The sequence below is a fragment of the Laccaria bicolor genome, genomic scaffold, assembly GCF_000143565.1.
Source record: "Laccaria bicolor S238N-H82 LACBIscaffold_21 genomic scaffold, whole genome shotgun sequence".
Lineage (NCBI taxonomy): Eukaryota > Fungi > Basidiomycota > Agaricomycetes > Agaricales > Hydnangiaceae > Laccaria > Laccaria bicolor.
The window spans coordinates 719,479-739,300 of NW_001889892.1; the positions used below are offsets into that span (position 1 = coordinate 719,479).

General features: G+C 47.5%; 5 protein-coding genes across 5 annotated transcripts; 3 read left to right on the plus strand and 2 right to left on the minus strand.

Moving 5' to 3' along the window:
• Positions 1-6,446: 6,446 nt before the first annotated feature.
• LACBIDRAFT_302661 (uncharacterized protein) lies at positions 6,447-7,954 on the plus strand (the record flags this gene model as incomplete). Its single annotated transcript, XM_001883483.1, has 7 exons — positions 6,447-6,620; positions 6,680-6,854; positions 6,914-6,987; positions 7,039-7,308; positions 7,386-7,577; positions 7,663-7,796; positions 7,852-7,954. The coding sequence occupies 7 exons, from the start codon at positions 6,447-6,449 to the stop codon at positions 7,952-7,954; spliced, it is 1,122 nt and encodes a 373-aa protein (XP_001883518.1).
• A 601-nt stretch (positions 7,955-8,555) lies between these two features.
• LACBIDRAFT_163696 (uncharacterized protein) lies at positions 8,556-8,896 on the plus strand (the record flags this gene model as incomplete). Its single annotated transcript, XM_001883484.2, has 2 exons — positions 8,556-8,689; positions 8,749-8,896. Coding segments are annotated over 2 exons (282 nt in total), but the record flags the coding sequence as incomplete, so codon positions are not given.
• A 1,988-nt stretch (positions 8,897-10,884) lies between these two features.
• Positions 10,885-12,417, minus strand: LACBIDRAFT_329466 (uncharacterized protein; the record flags this gene model as incomplete). Its single annotated transcript, XM_001883578.1, has 1 exon — positions 10,885-12,417. The coding sequence occupies one exon, from the start codon at positions 12,415-12,417 to the stop codon at positions 10,885-10,887; it is 1,533 nt and encodes a 510-aa protein (XP_001883613.1).
• Positions 12,418-13,113: 696 nt separating this feature from the next.
• LACBIDRAFT_329467 (uncharacterized protein) lies at positions 13,114-15,829 on the minus strand (the record flags this gene model as incomplete). Its single annotated transcript, XM_001883579.1, has 4 exons — positions 13,114-14,360; positions 14,382-14,822; positions 15,124-15,376; positions 15,641-15,829. 4 exons carry the CDS (start codon positions 15,827-15,829, stop codon positions 13,114-13,116), a joined length of 2,130 nt encoding a protein of 709 aa, XP_001883614.1.
• Positions 15,830-18,196: 2,367 nt separating this feature from the next.
• Positions 18,197-18,557, plus strand: LACBIDRAFT_302666 (uncharacterized protein; the record flags this gene model as incomplete). Its single annotated transcript, XM_001883485.1, has 3 exons — positions 18,197-18,267; positions 18,325-18,434; positions 18,487-18,557. 3 exons carry the CDS (start codon positions 18,197-18,199, stop codon positions 18,555-18,557), a joined length of 252 nt encoding a protein of 83 aa, XP_001883520.1.
• Between the last annotated feature and the right edge of the window lie 1,265 nt (positions 18,558-19,822).

Genomic DNA, 19,822 nt, shown 5'->3' on the forward strand with positions numbered 1-19,822 from the left:
GTTCAATTTCAACGTGTTGTGCCTTCTTTGTACATCAAAGGACAATGCACACGTGATGGTGTCAGGCCACGCGCTGTAAGCCACCATTGATGATAAAAGGGATGGGTGGAGAGCGAACGAAGGTTCCGCGGATTAGATAGGCTGCTTAATCTCGACGGCGGTACTTTGAGCCGACGCTCACTCGTACAGATTTCTTGAGTTGAGATCGTGCGCCTCGGCAAGAATGACGAAGATGGCAAATATATATACAGTCATCTACCTGCTAATGATACACCCAAAATGAGAAATTAGCTTCAACAGATTTGAGCACAACCTTTCTCTACAAAAACTACATGAAAATCTCAGATAAATTCCCGTCTATCACTGTACCAAATTTCAGAATGTTTGACCCACATTTCACAAAGAAAAATTAAGATTATGGGTGTATCATTGAGGGGTGTGACTGTATTTGGCTATTTCTGAAAAACAGTCTATTTTGTATGCTCCACAGCTTTGCCAATTCTGCCTCAATTGCATCCAAATTATGTACGGTGGTAGATATGAGTTTGTACTACTTGTTACAACTTGTTTCATAAAAATCAGTCTAGTATTGAGTGAGATATTGGCTAGTCAAAAGTGTATCAAATGGGGGTGGCGTATCATTAAGGGGTGGATGACTGTATGATATCGAGAAAGCAAAGGTGGTTTTGCGAGACACCGCGATACTCCAAAATGCTCGGTCGTGTGGCCAAGGTCCATGAATAGAACTCATGGTGAGTTGTTTAATTAGGTTCATGCTGAAATGAATGTCCAACATCGTTCGGGAGTCGGCAAATGTTTGGAAACCTGCCAAGGTAAAGTACTTTGAGCACCATTATGTCTATATAAAAATTGAATAGAAATTTGTTTCCTACCATTTTTTTCCTGTCTGCTTCACATTGTATAGGTGAAAGATGTGATCACTGGCCCAAGTCCAAGCCCCACCTCACCACACTGCACCTACCACCTTAAAATCATGGCAGCAAGTTATTTAAGAATATGTTTGCAACAGTGTAGCATATTAAGCTCCTTTGTCAAGCCAAAGGAATCAAACACAATTTTAGTGAATTTTGGTGAAAATTTTAAAATGTGACAATAAGATTTGGCCCTTTGCATGACTGGTTGTCAGACTATAAATCTTACATCTGGTCTGTCTCATGGTAAAATTCTTTGCTTACATGCCTGACTGAGGCTGATTGTCTCTCATTTGAGGTATCTCCTGAGGGTATGGGGTGTGTAATGTGACCCCATTTCTTTTGCTTTGTAACTACTTTAACCAAGGTCACAGAATTCATTTTGGACATACCTCTATCAGCCCATAACCTCTCATAACCCATAGCCCAGGGTTTCCACCCAGGTACATTACTTTGCAACACATACATTTGCTTTAAAATGCCTGTTAGTGCCCATGTCATTCAGCTCCAATTTTCTACCATAACACTGCATACATATGTTTGTACATTATCATTCCTTCCCCCTCCTTCCTAAAATAAAACCCCAAACAACAATCATTCAACTTTTCCTTGGCTGTATTTATCCAAGTCAGGTTGGAGAGGTTGCTGAATATGTAGATTCAAAACTTGCATCTTCAACTTCTCAGCTTCCTCAAATTTTCCTTGATTTGCAAGAGTTGATGCAAGATTGTTCCTGCTAATCAGGGTTTTTGTATGTTCTGGCCCCAGCAGCTTTGTATGCAGATTCAGAACTTGCACCTGCAACTTCTCAGCTTCCTCAAACTGTCCCTGACCTAAGAAAGTTAATGCAAGATTGTTCATGCTGGCTAGTGTATCTGGATGTTCTGGCCCCAGCAGCTTTGTACGCAGATTCAAAACTTGCACCTGCAACTTCTCAGCTTCCTCAAATTGTTCTTGATTTGCAAAAAGTTGATGCAAGATTGTTCATGCTGTTAGTGTATGTGGATGTTCTGGCCCCAGCAGCTTTGTACGCAGATTCAAAACTTGCATCTGCAACTTCTTAGCTTCCTCAAATTGTCCTTGATTTGAGAAAGTTAATGCAAGATTGTTCATGCTGGTTAGTGTATGTGGATGTTCTGGCCCCAGCAGCTTTGTACGCAGATTCAAAACTTGCATCTGCAACTTCTTAGCTTCCTCAAATTGTCCTTGATATGAAAGTTAATGCAAGATTGTTCATGCTGGTTAGTGTATGTGGATGTTCTGGCCCCAGCAGCTTTGTACGCAGATTCAATACTTGCATCTGCAACTTCTCAGCTTCCTCAAATTGTTCTTGATTTGAAAAAGTTGATGCAAGATTGTTCATGCTGGTTAGTGTATGTGGATGTTCTGGCCCCAGCAGCTTTGTCTACAGATTCAAAACTTGCATCTGCAACTTCTTAGCTTCCTCAAATTTCCTTGATATGAAAAGTTAATGCAAGATTGTTCATGCTGGTTAGTGTATCTGGATGTTCTGGCCCCAGCAGCTTTGTACGCAGATTCAAAACTTGCATCTGCAACTTCTCAGCTTCCTCAAATTTTCCTTGATATGCAAAGTTGATGCAAGATTGTTCATGCTGTTAGTGTATGTGGATGTTCTGGCCCCAGCAGCTTTGTACACAGATTCAAAACTTGCATCTGCAACTTCTTAGCTTCCTCAAATTGTCCTTGATATGAGAAAGTTAATGCAAGATTGTTCATGCTGGTTAGTGTTTGTGGATGTTCTGGCCCCAGCAGCTTTGTACACAGATTCAAAACTTGCATCTGCAACTTCTTAGCTTCCTCAAATTGTCCTTGATATGAAAAGTTAATGCAAGATTGTTCATGCTGTTCAGTGTATGTGGATGTTCTGGCCCCAGCAGCTTTGTACACAGATTCAAAACTTGCATCTGCAACCTCTCAGCTTCCCCAAATTGTCCTTGATTTGAAAAAGTTAATGCAAGATTGTGCATGCTGTTAGTGTGTCTGGATGTTCTGGCCCCAGCAGCTTTATACTCAGATTCATAAACTTGCATCCTCAACTTCTCAGCATCCTCAATTTTTCCTTGACATGCAAAGGTTGATGCAAGATTTGTCATGCTGACTAGTGTTAATTGATGTGTTTCTCCAAATTTTTCTTTTCTTATCTTCATAAGTTGATATTGAAGGTCCTCTGCATCTTTCCACAGGCCATTTTCTTGCATTACATCACTGAATCTGATATATTCAAGCTCATCAAATTCTTTTTTGATGTAGTTTTGCTGTTGAAACTGATAATTGGCCTTGATGTGCACTAACAGAAGCCTTCGAAATGCAAAGTCTTCAGCTGCACCACCTATTGGAATAGAGTGCACAAGTATCAATTTGGCTACTTTATGCATAACTTGTTTTTCTGATATGGCCATTCTATCTCTATTCCACTGATGCATCAAAGGATGGACAGTATAGATACCAGAAGATGAGCCTTCTTTGATCAATGAGAATGATCTGAGAACCCTAATTCCTTCATGAAAGATTATTTCATTCCAGCATTGATCCTCTCCAAGCTGAAGCAAGTCAGTGATGCTCTTTATAACCTTTTCATCCAGCTTTTCATATTGTTCTGAACTGAATGAAGTGGAAGCTTTTCTGAATATAGCCTCAAATATATTTTCATAATGAAAAAAGGCAGCAGTTTGAAGAATAAGAATAGCTGCATGGGCAGCCTCTCCATCTTTGCTGCTTGTCTTTCTTCTTGCCCTAGATTCAATTTCACAAAATGACAAGTCCCAGGTTTGATAGACTGTACGGTTATATTGAGATGCTCCTTTGAAGTTAGAATCATTCATAAGTCTCATTCGATGCTGAGAAAGATTCTGAAGATAATTATCAATACTGCAGAGACCAGCTTCAATGGCAGCCCCAGCTTGATCAACTGCCAGAGGTAAACAGCAGAGCTCATTGACAATACTTTGTGCTAGATTATAGATATTTCCAGATGCTCCAGTGAGGTGGCTAGCTTTCAGAAGAAGCAAGATAGCTTCATTCTCTGCCATTTGGCAAACCTCCAGAGAATTCTGATAAGTTGTAACACGTCCAAGAGATCTATTTCTACTTGTGACCACAATATTTCCCTGAGACCCAGATGGAATAAATTTCTCTACAACTTCAGGTGCACCATCAGCATTATCAAACACTAGAAGCCAATCACTCTGCAGTGAAGAGATCCATGCAAGAGCAGACTGAGAGGACACAGAGCTCAAACTAACAGCAACTTTAGCATCAGGATGGAAGCAAAGACCCTTCAGACCCAGAGTAATTGTATCTTCAGAAGATGCATCAATCCAAAAGACATGGGAGAATCTAGAAATGTTCTTCAAAGACCTCAAAAGCTAATAGATCAAGAGCAAATACCTGTCAGCCATCTCTTCCACAAACTTCAAACAAATTTGAGTCTTTCCAATGCCTCCCATACCATATAGTAGAAAAGATTTCCTCAGTGTATTCCCCTGATCTGAAGCTGCAAAGTGATTCTTCAGTTTCTTGATAATGTCTTCACGACCTGTAAATAGAGCACTTGAATTTGGTTTCTGGGGAATGGAAAGTGTATCATTCTGAATGCTGCTGCTTTGTTGGTTAAACTCCATCTTGAAAAAAAAAAAAAGGATCAATATCTCAATGATCACTACCATCATAACAGAACATACATTTTGGGCACTATAGAAGTTGGAATCCTTGATAATGAAGTTGTGAGCTCCCTGAAATACATTCTGGTGTCCCATGAAATATAAGCAGAAGAATCTATTTGACTCAAAGTGTAGACATGTACCAGAGCTGTGCCTTCTGTAACCTCAGGACTCCTTGTAAAGATCTCGTGAGCATGATATGCGCAGATATGGAAGTGAACCCTAACCTTAAACCAGTTGAAAGATTCTCATTGAATGGGCGGCGAGACTCTGAGAGTCGATTGTACAATGCCTTGAACTTGCCTTTCAAACGACTTCCGAGGGGGCGACCAGGATCAGGCATGGTGGTAGAGAAGGAAGTGACAATGCTGTGCGGCGTCAAATGTGGGTGGCTGACTCAGATATTGTGGCTGACAACACCCTGCTTTCTCGAAAAGGTAAATATGTAGCGGGTTCATACAGCTGCTATCTACGCCCTTACAATTCCGTTGTAGGGGAATGAAGGAATGAATGTGTCAGATGAGCGATGGGGAGGGTTGCAGAACCGTTGGCGAGACGAGGATTTCAGCAGATCTCTTTGCCAGTGTTTGGTATGAGCTGGCGAACCTCCTCCTCGCCGCTCGGCACCACCCCTCTACCCAAAATCGTTTGCTAATGACCAAGCTAGCCTTTCGTCCTATACATCGCATCAATAGATCCCACTTATTGCCCGCTCCACCAATGCCGCTCTCCACGGTGGTCAACGCGGCCCTTGAAAGTTGGAGGCACAATGTTCCTCAGCGGTATGTGTTCACCGTTTTCTTTTGATAACGAAGTTCTTGTTGACAAGTCATCAGGCAACGCCGATGGCACGAACCTGTACCTTCAGTGTTATATCTTCAAAACCCTTGCCTTCAAGCAATCTCGTAACCCAATCCCCCGATCTGAAGCCTATCCAAGACGGACGAGGTATCTACGGCATAATGATGGGCGTGTTTTGTGCATGGGCGACTGGGTTCTTGTCTCTGAGGTTTTCGATATGTTTCTCATATTTCTCCCGCTCATTTCATTGCCAGACGTCCTACGCAGCTTTCGCGTACAACCCTTATTCAGGATGCGACGCTTTTCCTAAGCCGCCGCCCAACAAGAGAACTAGAGACGCCACAATTGTCATACACTCTGCTCTCCCTTTATGACATCTACCCCCGCCACACTTTCCGCCTGTGGCTAGTAGCTTGTCTACCCAATGTCCAACATACCTCCTACAACTGTCCAATCCTGAGCACGTCACACGCCGCAGCGTGTTCCCTTCCTGGACGATTACTTTCATCCGAATGCCCGGCCCAAGCTCCTTTGCTTCGCCGATGGGCTAATCAGTCGACGTTCAACCATTTTGAGATGCTTTGAAGGATCAAAGCCAGACTGGCCAGTGGGAATTTGGGAAACACCCGTCGTGAGACGCCCTCAGGTTTCCAACCCACGATTGTTGGCAGAGAAAATGAAGACATAGGGAGCACCACAGGGGGGATTTTCGGACGGGTGTTGTGGACGCGACGCGCCTTGACGCGACGACGATGAGAAAGACACTTGGCTGAAACCAATCGATAAATGTCGTCAGATTATCTAATGGTACGCTTCACATCCCGGAGTCTTACATCCTCGTCTGACGTCCTCCAAGCCAATTCTATCATAACAATTCTATATGTGCGCGGATAATGCCAGTCTCCCCGCCGGTACAGTATACGTTGTCTCACCAGTCAATTCATTCCCCGACTCTGTATTGACTATCGCTCCACGGTCCCCTTTAAAGTTGAATATGCAAAATGAGCAGCAAGCTCAACACCCACTTTGAACAATGTGGATCCCCCTCGCTGCTGCTGCCCTGGCTGGGTTGGCTGTTGCCTGGCCCACGACGACAATCCCGACTACTACCACCACAGCACTCAACTTCCAACCTTCCGGTGGTCTCGGAACCAACTCTACACCTCCGTTCTATCATCCCCTGAGCGACTTTGATTTCCAGTCCCTCGTACGTCTGGCTTGCTCATCTCATCTCTCGTCCATCCCTACTGACGTTCAACGCCACAGAACCTCGCATTGAACCAACAGCTCCTCGAACTCGACCTCTTCCACTTTGGCCTCGCAACTTTCACAGTTCAAGAATTCGAGGACGTACAGATCTTCGAAGCGGACAGATTCCTCATCCAGTTCTTAGCTGATCAAAAACTGTCGCATGCTACTCTGCTCTCAAACATGATCGGAGGTGGGGTAACCTCGTCCCATAACTCCCAGCAGCATTGAGGCCTAAACGTTACGATACAGAACAAGCAGCCAATCAGTGCACTTATCAATTCCCATTCGAAGACGTCCGCGAATTCATCAACTTCAGCCAACAGGTTCGTGCCTCCCTCCCTTCCCCTCTTCCCCACCGACCCCTCCCCCTCCAGATAGCAGCAATAGGCGAATCCGGTATCCTAGGCTTCATCGAACACCTCGACTCGCGCGCAGCCGCCCAACTCCTCGCTCAAACACTAACAGCCTCCTCCCGCGAACAAATGATATTCCGCCAGTACGAAGGCCTCTTCCCCGTTCCTGTCGACTTTCAAACGGCGATTACGCAGAGCATGATGTGGACGCTGTTGGCGCCTTTGATTATAAGTTGTCCAGCTGGGAATCCGGTGATTGAGTTTCAGAATTTTCCGGCGTTGAATGTCGTTGTGCGTTTTTGTCCTTCCATTTTCCGTTTTACTTCCTTCACCCCTCGACCTCCCTACTCACCCATTCTTCCACACAGAACAACCCCGACCCAACACCCTTCGTCAACACCTCCATCCCAGACAACAACACCAACCCCGCCATCACGCATAACCGCTCCATTCCCCTCTCCTTCCCCGGACGACAGGTCAATCTTACTTGGGATTTACCCGGTCAAGCGATAGGCCCCAATAGTAGTTTCGTTACGAATACGACTGCTGGTCTGCCTCAGGTGAGGTTTGGCGTTGGTTTTATGTCTTCTTCCATCCATCCTTAAATTACTTGCGCGTGGGACTGACGAATGGAATGTGGTATAGTTCGTAGCCTGGATATCGCAACTCAACACCACCTACACCGTCCTTGAAAACATCGTCAATCAGACGGGAATGACGTTCCAGCCGAATGGGACCGTTTTCGGGAATGGGTCGTCGCCTATTGTTAATGCTACCATGCACGTACCTCCCTTTGCCGTATCGAATTGAGTGGCTGATGAGTATATATAAAAGGTTCATTGCGATAACGGATGAAGATATCTTCGTAACGCCGTTCAATATTTCGTTCATCAATCGGCATATCGTTGCTGGGCCTGCTGTTTATCAGGCTGGTTGAGCTCCGTTGGAGCGCATACCTATCCCTCACCATTGAGCTGTGGACGATTTAGCTCCTACGTAGCTATGGACGACATCTTTTCTTATACGGACAACGTGCCCCCCTCAAGCACAACTTCCTCACTTTTCGTTTGACCTATTATCCTTTCCTTGTAGCACACGACATAGACCATTGACTTGCGACGATCTGATTATCTTATCATGTCTTTACTACGTGTACTTTTACGTGCTATTTACGAACGCCAGAACATTTGCCAGTTTGACAAGCCCTGGGGAAAGTGATCAAGCAACAATTGTACATGTTTTTGCGTCTCTTGCTTCTCAACAACATGCTCCCGTCAAGGCTCTTCAAAAACTTGGGCATCCTACCACCACTACGCAGCCTCATGGTTCCACACCACCCATCCATCTCTTTTCAGCTGCGACCCGCAGCTTTTTCAACAGCCAGAAGACTTCCCATACCTCTCGCTCGCAGACCGTACACCACATCTCTGCCACATACAGAGCCAATATCAGAGGATGCCTCTGCCTCTTCTTCTTCTTCCTCACCCTCCTCCTCCTCTTCTCCATTAACAACCACCTCTTCCCAACCCCTCCCCGAAAAACTCGAACCCCGACTCTCCATGACATTCACATGTACAGTTGAGGGATGCGGCGAACGCTCAACCCACCAATTCACAAAACGCAGCTATGAGCGCGGTATTGTGTTGGTTGAATGTCCGGGGTGTAAGAATCGGTGGGTTTCTTCTTTTTTCTTGAGATTGGGGTCCTGACTCACAACGGGGAACGTTGTAGGCATCTGATAGCGGACCACCTGGGCTGGTTCAAATTCGGCACTGAGGAAGGGAAGAATCCTACGATTGAGGATATACTCCGTGCTAAAGGGGAGAAGGTTCGGAGGGGGAGTTTGGGTGCTGGTGGGGTGGTGGAGTACTATGACTGAGTTGAGGAAGTTTTATGTTGGTTCCCCACTGTGCTTTGATGAACTACCCCCACTTACATATTCTATTGGATTGGTTAACTTATAGGCTTGTAATGCGCGTTGAGCTGAATAATTTTAGTAGTCTCTGGATAGGCAGGATCTAAGGTCATACAGCGAGCGCGCGACGCACTCTGGACCTGAAGGTCGAGGAGCAGACGTTGAACAGGAGCGTATTCGTCCGCGACTGTCCTCATCACCCAGCCTGAGGGGCCCTACCCAATACCACCACCACGCTCGCAGGTTGAACTCGTGACTATCGCGCCAAACCTTCTACCTCAAGATGTCCTTGAAAGGCGGTGCTCCTTCAGCGAGTCGACGGAGCAACATGATCGTACTCGATCAGAATCCATGAACAGGAGGAACTCTTGAATTCGCCACAAGTTGTCCAAGTTCAGGCGTTGGTGGCCAATGCCAATCGGGGCGGGCTTTATCCAACGCTGAAACCTATTGGACCAAGGAGCCATTTTTTTCGAGGCATAGTCGCTTGTTCATACATCAGACAATGCTTTCTGGAACAACTGTTACATCATGACGGATTCTCTCCAAAGATCTTAACCACGATCGTATGCCCCGCTGCCTCTCCTCCGCGACTGCCTCTCGTTCGTCAGTTAGGCCAGCCAAGCCAAAACCCAGTCCCAACCATCAAGAGTCTCTGCAGATCGACCAGCTCCTCGAGCGTAATCACCGGGCAGGGATCTTGAAATCCACTGTGGACAAACGGCGGCGGACAAAAGCATTCCCCAGGACGACTGATCAGTCAAGGGCGGTGACGAACTGACGTAGAGATTGCATGCATCATCTCTTATAGGTTCCCTAGGCTATGACCGCATGCCAGCTGGCTTTACCCCTCTCCCCCACATCTGTCTGGGCTTTGGCCACCCAAGCCAAAAATCGAATCTCAGCCATCAACAACCTCTACTATCGAATTGACCAGCTTCTCCTCGAGCATCGTCACCTAATCATCATACCGGGGCAATATTTTTGCGAACTTTCGTTTGTCGACTGCCAGCACCCTCGCTTCTTGTGGGTCCTTGGAAGGAGTGTACTCGTTCACAGTTTGAGCTTGGGTATCGGGTCGCCCTACTCCAAACCTGCCATCGAGAACACCTACAAATCGACCCTCTCCTCTCCATCAAGGACATAAATGCCACCAGAGTTAAGACAGGCACTTCTAGGACAACTGTAACGATGGTGATTTGGTCAGTCAAGGGCGATTGAATGAAAATGGAGGCTGCAAGCATCACCCCTCTCCCCCTAGATTTCGGCCGTTGTTATATCCCACCCAGCTGTCCCTCTCTCCCTCACAGTCGTTCGGTTCTACGGTCGTCAATCAAGTTCCCTCACCCGAAATCTTACAACGTCATGTATATCCAGACAATGGACCACAGCAAGTCCAAGTTTCCATTAAACGTGTCCCTTCGCTCATTCTATCAGTGCAAGGCCGGTTGGTGTGATGAATACCCACGTTCAAACCCTCATTTAGGCCCTCTCCCTTCCCGTTCCACACATCCACTTCCACTGCGGTCCGCATCGCCCACTGGAATGAGGACACGGGCAGCAGAACCACCCATCGGGGCAAATGTATGGACATTCCGTTTCTCTAAACGAAACGATTTTGTGGAAGACGTCATCAATGGTGTGTCCTTGGATGCTCTTTTTCAAGCACAACCATAGCGATGTTGTTATTTGGCCGGAGAGCAACATCAACATAAATGAAAGATGTTTGTGATGGGCAAAGGCTATCGGCGCTCAGGGCTCTACATTGTGTCGATCTGGTAGATGCTGGCTTGGTAGAAGAGTTACTCAAGATGTCGTTCGTTGATGGGCTGGGATTGTATTGGTTTTAGCACAAAAATCATGCTCACTTGTCAACGTAGATATGAATGTCCTTCACATTGCGAGGGTATAACTCCCGTGGTATGCATAGAAAACGAACTTTGACCCCACCATCACAGTTGACTATGTGTGATCCCGAACCTCTTTATGTTCAACGCCACCAACCGACTCCAATCCTCCGTATGACATGCGCCAGGGGAAAACCCTATTACTGCCGTCCTCAGTTGCATGATGGGGCATCCCTCGGTCCTGAATAACCACCTCGACTCAACCATATCCGCGACCTTTCCATCCTGGGCGGAAATGCATCCCCACAGCTTGATGGCCGTGAGATTTGGACAGATGGTCTCCGATGGGGTATACGTCAACCGCCTAAGCACCTCATCCGTCACGCACAGATTCTTTAGGTGACCTTCCATGATAGACAACGAACCCAATGATTTTGATATCTGCGGATGTGCGAGGCACTCTGCTAAATCTTCTGCGGAGATATCACACTCATCAATGATGAATTGCTCGATGTTGCAACCTGAACGTAGGAGGAATGCGAGGAACTGGGATTGTGGCCAGCGGCCCAGGTGTATAGGGGGGTCGGGTGCGGTTCCATGTAATTCGGAGAGCGATAGATTCTTCAAAGCTGGTAAAGTGACTTTGTCAAAGAAAGCTGCCAAGTTACCTACAGCACTTAGATGAAGGTGTTGTAAAGTGTTGTGGACAAATGGGTCACCGTCGTTAGAGACGGGGAACATGGGAAGGAGCATCAGTTCCAGGGATTTGAGATGAGGGCAGGTCGCAAGGATACATAGGCCTTTGTCCACAACGGTGGGAGAGCCCAGCGTGAAGTGTGTGAGCTGCTCCCAGGGAAAGGCGAGCGTCGCGTATGATTTCTGGCTCAGCCAGCTGATGGAATGGAGCCGTGGTGCGGAGATCATCATGGATTTAATGCGGTCCACATCTTCCAGTGCCCACAAGGAATGATTTTCATATAAGTGTACCTCCTCAAGTAAAGGATACGTGGCGTTCCTGGGGAGGGAAGCGAACCCAACTTTCCCATTCCATGCATTTTTGTATCTCAGAAGGATTTTTTGCCATCGAAAGTGATGGGGAATGAAGAGATTGAGCATGGACGCGACTGGTGATTCAGCGGAGTGGTCAGGGTTTGTATCGCCATATAGCAGGGTGCGCAGGACAGGACCAAGTCGTACTGTAAGGTTGCTGTGAAACAATGGGTCTCTTTCTTCAATAGAGAAAGAAAGCGCGTAGGAGCCAGAGCGCTTGATCCACTTTTCAATGGTCCGTTTGTCAGGGTAAAACTTCCCATTCCGTATCTCGACCACTATCAAGGACCATAATTCGGGCATACCGAATGCAATATTCCTCCAGGAAACACAAACGCCAGTCAAAACACTTGGAGAGACACAAGTGGGGGATTGAAAAAAATGCCTGTCGGAGGCCCAGAAGAGGAATATGATACGAATGATCTCTGGGGGGAGCCTACGTATGGGCGAGAGTTCGTCACGATGGAAATCCAAAATGTTTGGACATTGCCCCAAGACAAGGCTGCTCAAGGACGCCAACAGGGCGTGTGCTTCGTTTCGCTGCTTCATCCTAGTTTTCAAGGCTTCCTGAGAAATTGACCAAATCATCGTCGAAGTCGAAATTGACTCAGAGATGTGTCCTCTGATACTGGTCACGACCGATTGTGACTTTCGTACGCGTGACTGGAAGCGGAGATGGCCAACCCTGGGCCAACTACTTCAAAACCACTTCCATGTCCACCACTGAGGGGTGTGGTGAGTTGGAGGAATGCATTATGACGTTCTAGTAGCCTAACAACGAGACCCTGGAAGGACCGAAGTCGTAGTTTTGTAAAAACCATTCTTGCGGACAATCGAAAAGTGAAAGAAATCATCAGGCGAGCCTTTCATCTCGAATCGCTTGGGGACTCCTGGTGAGCAAAAAGAGCTGACTATGGAGTTGAATAACGTTGAATAATTACAGATTGATGTCAATGAGCTCAAACACGCGCTAAATCTCCCAGCACCATCGCACTCGACAATTTAAAGATCATCCATGAACAGGAATTCTTGTATTCGCCACATGCTATCCAAGCTCAGGCGTTGGTCAGTGTCAATCAGGGCGACTGCATCTTGGCATGTATAGATAACAAAAATTGACCCCACCATCACACAGTCGAACATGTGTGATCCCGGACCTGTCTACGTTCAGCGCCTCCAACCGCGTCCAATCCTCCGTATGACATGCCTCAGCGAAAAACCCTATTGCCGCCGTCCTGAGTTGCACGATGGGGCAACCTTTGGTCCTGGATAACCATCTCGACTCTACCATATCTGCGACCTTTCCATCATGGGCGGAAATGCATCCCACAGCTTGATGGTCGTGAGATTCGGACGGATAGTCTCCGATGGGGCGTCCTCGATCAGTTGGTCGTCCCCACCACCCAGAACGTTTTCTGACAAGATAACCGATGGGGAATACGTCAACAGCCTAAGAACCCCATCCGTCATGCACAGATGCTTTTGGTGATATTCCGTGATAGACAACGAATCCAATGACTTCGATATCTGCGGATGTACGAGGCACTCCGCTATCTCTTCTGCTGAAATATCCCACTCCTGAATGATGAATTGCTTGATGGTGCAACCTGAACGTAGAAGGAATGCAAGGAACTGGGATTGTGGCCACCGGCCAAGCTGTATAGGGGGGTTGGGTGAGGCTCCATGTAATTCGGAAAGCGATAGATCCTTTAAAGCTGGTAGAGTGACTTTGTCGAAAAGGACTGCCAGGTTACCTGCAGTACGTAGATGTAGGCGTTCTAAAGTGTTGTGGACAAATGGATCGTCGTCGTCGTCGATGGGAAACATGGGAAGAAAGAGCGTCAGCTCCAGGGATTTGAGATGAGGACAGATCGCTAGGACACGAAGACCCTCGTTCATAGTGGCAATGGGGCCCTGCAAGAAGTGTGTGAGCTGCTTCCATGGAAATGCAAGCATTTTGTATGATTTCTCGCTTAGCCAGGTAACGGAATGGAGCCGTGGTGCGGAGACCATCATGGATTTGATGCAGTCTAGATCTTCTTGTGCCCACCAGTAACCTTTGTCCAAGTATACCTCTTCAAGTAAAGGATACGTCGTGTTTATGGGCAATGGCAAGGCAGTAACAACTGTACCAGGCGATGCATCGCTGTATCTCAGACGGACTCTCTGCCATCGAGAGTAATGGGGACTGAAGGGGTCGAGCATGGACGCAACTGGTGATCCAGCGGGGTGCTCAGAGTTCGTATTGTCGTGTGGCATGGTGGGCGGAATCTGATCAACTCCTGCATGGCTGCTGTGAAAAGATGAATCTCTCTCTTCAATAGAGAAAGCAAGCGCGGAGGAGCCAGAGCGCTCAATCCACCTTCCAATGGTCCGTTTGTCAGGGTAAAACTTCCCTTTCCGTATCTCGACCAGTATGAAGGACCATAATTCGGGCATACCGAGTGCAATATTCTTCCAAGCAACACAAACGCCAGTCAGAACACTCGAAGAGACATGAGTTGGGGATTGGAGAAAATGGCTGTCAGAGGCTCAGAGTAAGAATATCATACAAATGATCTCTGGGGGAACCTTGCGTATGGGCGAGAGTAGGTCACGATGGAGATCCAACTGCTCTGAAACATCTTTACGTTGCTTCAAGGGCCGTCGCAGCTCTAGTTGGCCTTCCTCGATTTCAGGTTTGATTTCGTACAAAGTTTCGCTATGATCCGTGATGCTTGCGCTTGAGATCTGCTTCTCTGATCCACCTTGCAGCGAGTACAAATCGCATTCTACGTCAACCATTTGTTCGTCAACGTTATCAAAGAGAGCTTCACCTGCGTCGACAGTGCTGCTCAAGGGCGCCAACAGGGCGTGTGTATCATTTCGCTGCTGCATCATAGTTTTCAAGGCTTCCTGAGCGATTGCCATCTCAGTCTCGAGTTCGGCGAGGATTTGGTTGTGGTGTGTTGCGATCCTTTCTAGTCGTGAGGCTTGATCAAGTAAGGAGCGCCCTGACCGATGGAGTGACACCAATCACGACTAATTGTGATTGGACCATCTGTTTCTGACAGATATACTCCCATGAACTTTTCCTCACCACTGGAGGGTGTTGTGGGTCTGATGAATACGTTATGCCGTTCAAACAACTTGAAAGGACTGGAGTCAAGAAGTGAGAGAAATCGTAAAGCGAGCCTTTCATCTCGACTCGCTTGGGGAGCAAAAAGAGCTGATCATGAAGTTAGTTAAATACAGGCTGATGTTATTGAGCTCGAACACTGGTCTTATGTCCCCCTGTCTGCAGGCCCCCTGTACAGGTGAGCAAGCGCGAGGGCGTCGCCCAATCAATGATCGCGAGCCACAAAAAATTGTTTGGGAAGAAGCCACCGTAGACAAAACACATGGCCATGTCGCGAGGTAAGGCAGCGAGCATGTCTTCAACCAAGCAAAACGGAATATCATGGCCCAAAAATTGTCGATGGTACTCGACAAAGTCCGACACGCTCGAGAACGGTTGTGGGAGGCGCCCTCCAAAGTAGCCAGAACTCGTTGCGATACTAGTCACCGGCTATCGACCCGACGACGGTTGGCATAACCGCTATCTTGGCTTGATTAGATTGCAACTGGGAAGCAAGAGTATCGATTTCCTCTGGAGTCATTCTATCGCCTTGCCAGTTCCTGTCCAAACCAGGGTGAATTCCTTCATCAGGATAAAGATGCTAAGTCAGCCCGTCTTCGTCTTGCTTCTGTGCGTTTTAACAGAGCAACGTTGATTCATTCCTAGACATACCATATGATCAGTAAGTTGCAACATATAAATCAATACACGCACCCTGTGTTGGCTACCTTTCCCGTTCCCGTCAGAGCCAGGGTGAAGTTCTTCATCAGGATCAAGGTGCCAAGTCATCCCCTCCTCGTCTTGCTTCGCCAGAACCACGTACTCCAAATATGCTCTAACCTGAGAAATTGAGCGCCAGTACTTCTTCTCGTTAGAAACGTCCAGAATTTCAGCAGCCGTCATCCCTGCTGGTGGGTATCTCGTACCCCCAAACTTCCGGAGATAAGGTTGTCTACACCGGGAGGAGAGTACTGGCAGATCTGGGTACGGAGTACGCTCGTCGACTACCACCCATTCATTGGGATTGAACCTAAGCTGTTGAAGGTTAACGTTAAGCGCCACTTAATGAGCGAATTTTATTTCGTTGAAAAGCGTACTGGGATGGAATGAATCAAAGGGAATTTGGCCAGGCGAAACATTACCGACTCGTAAATGATGAAGGAATTTAGGAAAGGACAAGAATCAACGCTTTGATCGGCGAGCACGCGCAATACCTTCTTGCTGAAATTCCACGTTCACGGCGAAGAAGGCATCGTTTGGACCTATGGTGGTAGTGAACAGGTGAACGTTTTTGTGACAGATCTGTGACTACGGTGACGGAAGGTGACTGTAGTTTGGAGCTGGCACACTGAGAGCAAGAGCGAACACGAAAGACTGGTTAAGACTCTGGTATTCACTGGGGTAACTACGAGTTACAGTCTGTTCTTATATACGGCAGTAGGTAGGGCAAGGGGTAGGACAACGATGGGGATAACACACAGGGATAACAAATGAGATAGGCAGGTGATAGGTAATGGGAGCAGGGAGCAGTAAGTGTCCATAGAGATATCAAACCGTAGGTGTTGAGAATGGGCCGACGGAGGCCGAGCGCGTAAGCGCTTAGACGAGAGGATTGGAACCGTTATCAGTAGACGCGTGATATTGAGGTCACGTCTGTTACAGTTTTAGACAACTCAATCAACAAACATACGGCAAACATTACGACTCATTTCTCCTTATCATCCACTCCTCAAGTTCGTCTAACATCATGGCCTTGAGTTGCACCACAAACAGCTTTGTGACAAAGGTACGCCTCTCGAATTTTGGACTTCTTTCTTCCAATGTAAAATTGCTTCCCTCTGTAACGTTTAACGATCAAGTCCTGCTAAAGGCCTATTCACCGGCCACCACTCTGGAAACACATACAAGTCTTCGTACACAACCAGTACTTACGTCACAACTCATTGAAGCACTTATGCAACACCCCCCACATAAACCCACCATAATCGCATGGCTTCGACCCTCATTTGTACTCGCCCCTTGAGATCCCAATCCCGCCATCCGAGTTTACATGGCCGACCTAGTGCCAGTCATAATATGGGAATCAAATCAAAGCACCTTGTCGAGAATTCAGTGAGGTTTCAACCGCCTCTACTTCGACACCATGCAGCTGTTCAAGGAAGTTGTCTGCACGCAGGGATGCTGGTGTAGAGGGAGAGCCTAGGACGCGACCTCGATTTCTCCAGCCAAAGCCGCACGAAGACGTAGCCCATCTTGGGCCAAATCACGCAGAGTGACGACCAGGGACCGAAAATGGGGAATGCAAGAAGACACATGGCTGAGGGACTCCCGTCCCGGCCAATCATCCAAAGTTTTCCTTCCGCTTCAATCCCCCATTCCACTTCGATTCCCGCGTCTTCCGCCTCAACTGCCTCTTTTCCACTTCAATTTTTATCGACCCTTCACCCAAACCCTCATCCAAACCTCCCTCTACTCCTTGGACAACATAAACTTTGCCTCGTCATTTCCGCGTGATCGCCACGCGAAGTCCTTCCTCTGTTAGAATCGACGTGCTCGATGCTGGGTGGGCGAACCGCGTGCCTGAGGACGTTGTGCTTTATATTAGGTTTCTAGTCAGGAGAATGCCAGGGTTTCCGTGGGCATGAATGACGTGAAAGGGAGTTGAGATTCAAAAAGTGGGACACAGCCTCTACGCCACGAAATACGCACATATTCCCTCGGATTTGGGAAGCACCGTTTTGTTGTGCTTCTCAAGCCCAATCTCGGACGGCGGATGCGAACGAGAGGGATGTGAAGTATGTTCGTCCGTTAAGCCGTTGCAGGAGTGTATCGTGCATGGTTTGGGCGTTGTTCCCTCTTTGGATTCTTCGACGTCGACTTCCACTCCAAGGGTGTCATTCACTCCTGCTACTGTGGTGTGGCTGCCTTCTCGAGTTCATCTTCGACCCCAACTTCGTCGAGTTCAACTTTGGATTCTGAAAAACTGATACCAGGATGGCCGACTACGCCTACAAAGCAGCCATTACTGGCTCCATCTACCTCTCCACCATCTCTGAATACGACCTATACTGCCACTACGTCTTGGGCCTCGTCGGCGAAGGCCTCTTTCGCACCTTCTCAGCCTCAATAAGGACGGCCCCTGGCTAGGCTCATAGCTCCTACTCTCAAACTTCATGGGCCTCCATGACTTTCGTGAATATGTCGATCAGCAACGGTATTTCTGGCTTCGAGAGATTTTTGGGAAGGGGGAGTATGGGTTGAAGGATCTTTATGAGCCTGCGGCTTTGTAGACAGCGACGTGTGGCTTCAAGTGTGGAGATTTCGATCTTGCGCCCTTCAGGGTGAGTTGTTTCTTGTGCTTCGCCCCTTTTCCGAAGCTGACTGTTCTTGCCGTTAAGGACATCGTGGCGTTCACCACCATCTGACTTCTTCACCACTGGGCGGGACATACCCTTCCCTCACCAAAGTTGGCCCTCGGTTCAAATGGCAAGTGTGAAACTGGTGTCATGTAAGTCTTACGGTTTTACGGAAACTTCTTGATCTGATTATGAATCGAAAAGTGAAGTTGTGCGTCTCGCCGACATCGAGACCGCCAGCAATGCACTCTTCGGTGTCATCTCCTCCAGAGTGACAATGTTTGTGGGGGCCCAGGTTCAAAACCGAGAACCCTTTCCTGTATTCTAAGACATGTTGGGAATAGTAGGTTTCTGCCCAGTGAGGAATCGATAGTCTACGCGAAAAAAGCAGGCTTTCCCTTCCCATAAGCCGTGGCAGCAACTTGTTACGTGTTAGGCGCTGCCAGCCTGGCGCTCATCCAGACTAGTACCTTCACTCTGTACGCACTGCTTGTGAGTTCTTCTCGAGCTTTTTACCTCGTACAAAGCTGATCATTCTAGATATAAAGAGAATCGTCCCCACTTCAACTCTTACACACTCCCTGATAATCAGTCGCGACAAATCCTGACGGCAGAAGGGTTGTACAACTCGACGCCCATGATCGGCCTAGATTGTGGGTTCCTCGTTTGTAAGGGCCTACGCCCTTTTGAAGTATTTTACCAAAATGACGTGTTCAACGAGAAGGGGCGAACTCGTGCATCTCATCACCCTGTCATAGAACCGAGCAGGACATCAACGTTTCAAGTCGAGGTGGGTGTGTTATCTCCTTTCTCACTTGTCTGTGAGCTAACCAAAACAACAGACTCAAGATTATGACAACGGTCACGACACCAATGGTCCGGACAGTTCAACGTGCTGAGATGGCAAGCCCTCATCAACTGGAGCACTTCATATCTGATTTATCAATCAATTACCTTTCAGGCTGCCAGAAAAGCGCTACTCACGGTTCAAGACGGACGGACCGACCCACTTTTATTCGAGGGTTTTTCACCGCCAGCTTCAAAATCAGTGCCCAGAACTACGTAGACGTGCGGTGCTGCTTAGTGCGGAACGGGTTAGGTGGGTCGAGTACCATGTATACTCATCTTGGCTTTTCTCTCAGAGCAACGCGAAACATTAAATGGAACGTCGATTTTGGTGCAACCACCCCACCAGCTACAAACCCTTGTCTGAGACTGGTTGAAAGGACTGCAGCCATGACGTCGGCAAACTGGAACTACAAAACCTTCCCATTTAGGACATGAATTGGATGGAAGAGTCGGAATCGCAGTGCGTTGTCTATGCCTACGTCGCGTTTCCCTAAACCCTTCCTGCACAGATCGGCCCTACAATCCCTGCCACTCGACAGGAAGGTCATGTGTAATCACGTACAGCCTTTTCCGCTCGAACTCAAATTGCAAAGTCATTGTGAATGGTAGTCATTCTCGTTTGTGACTATTTCTGTCGTAACTCATGTACTTGCTGTATCCTATTCTAGAACGAAGGCAAAGGACGACCCGA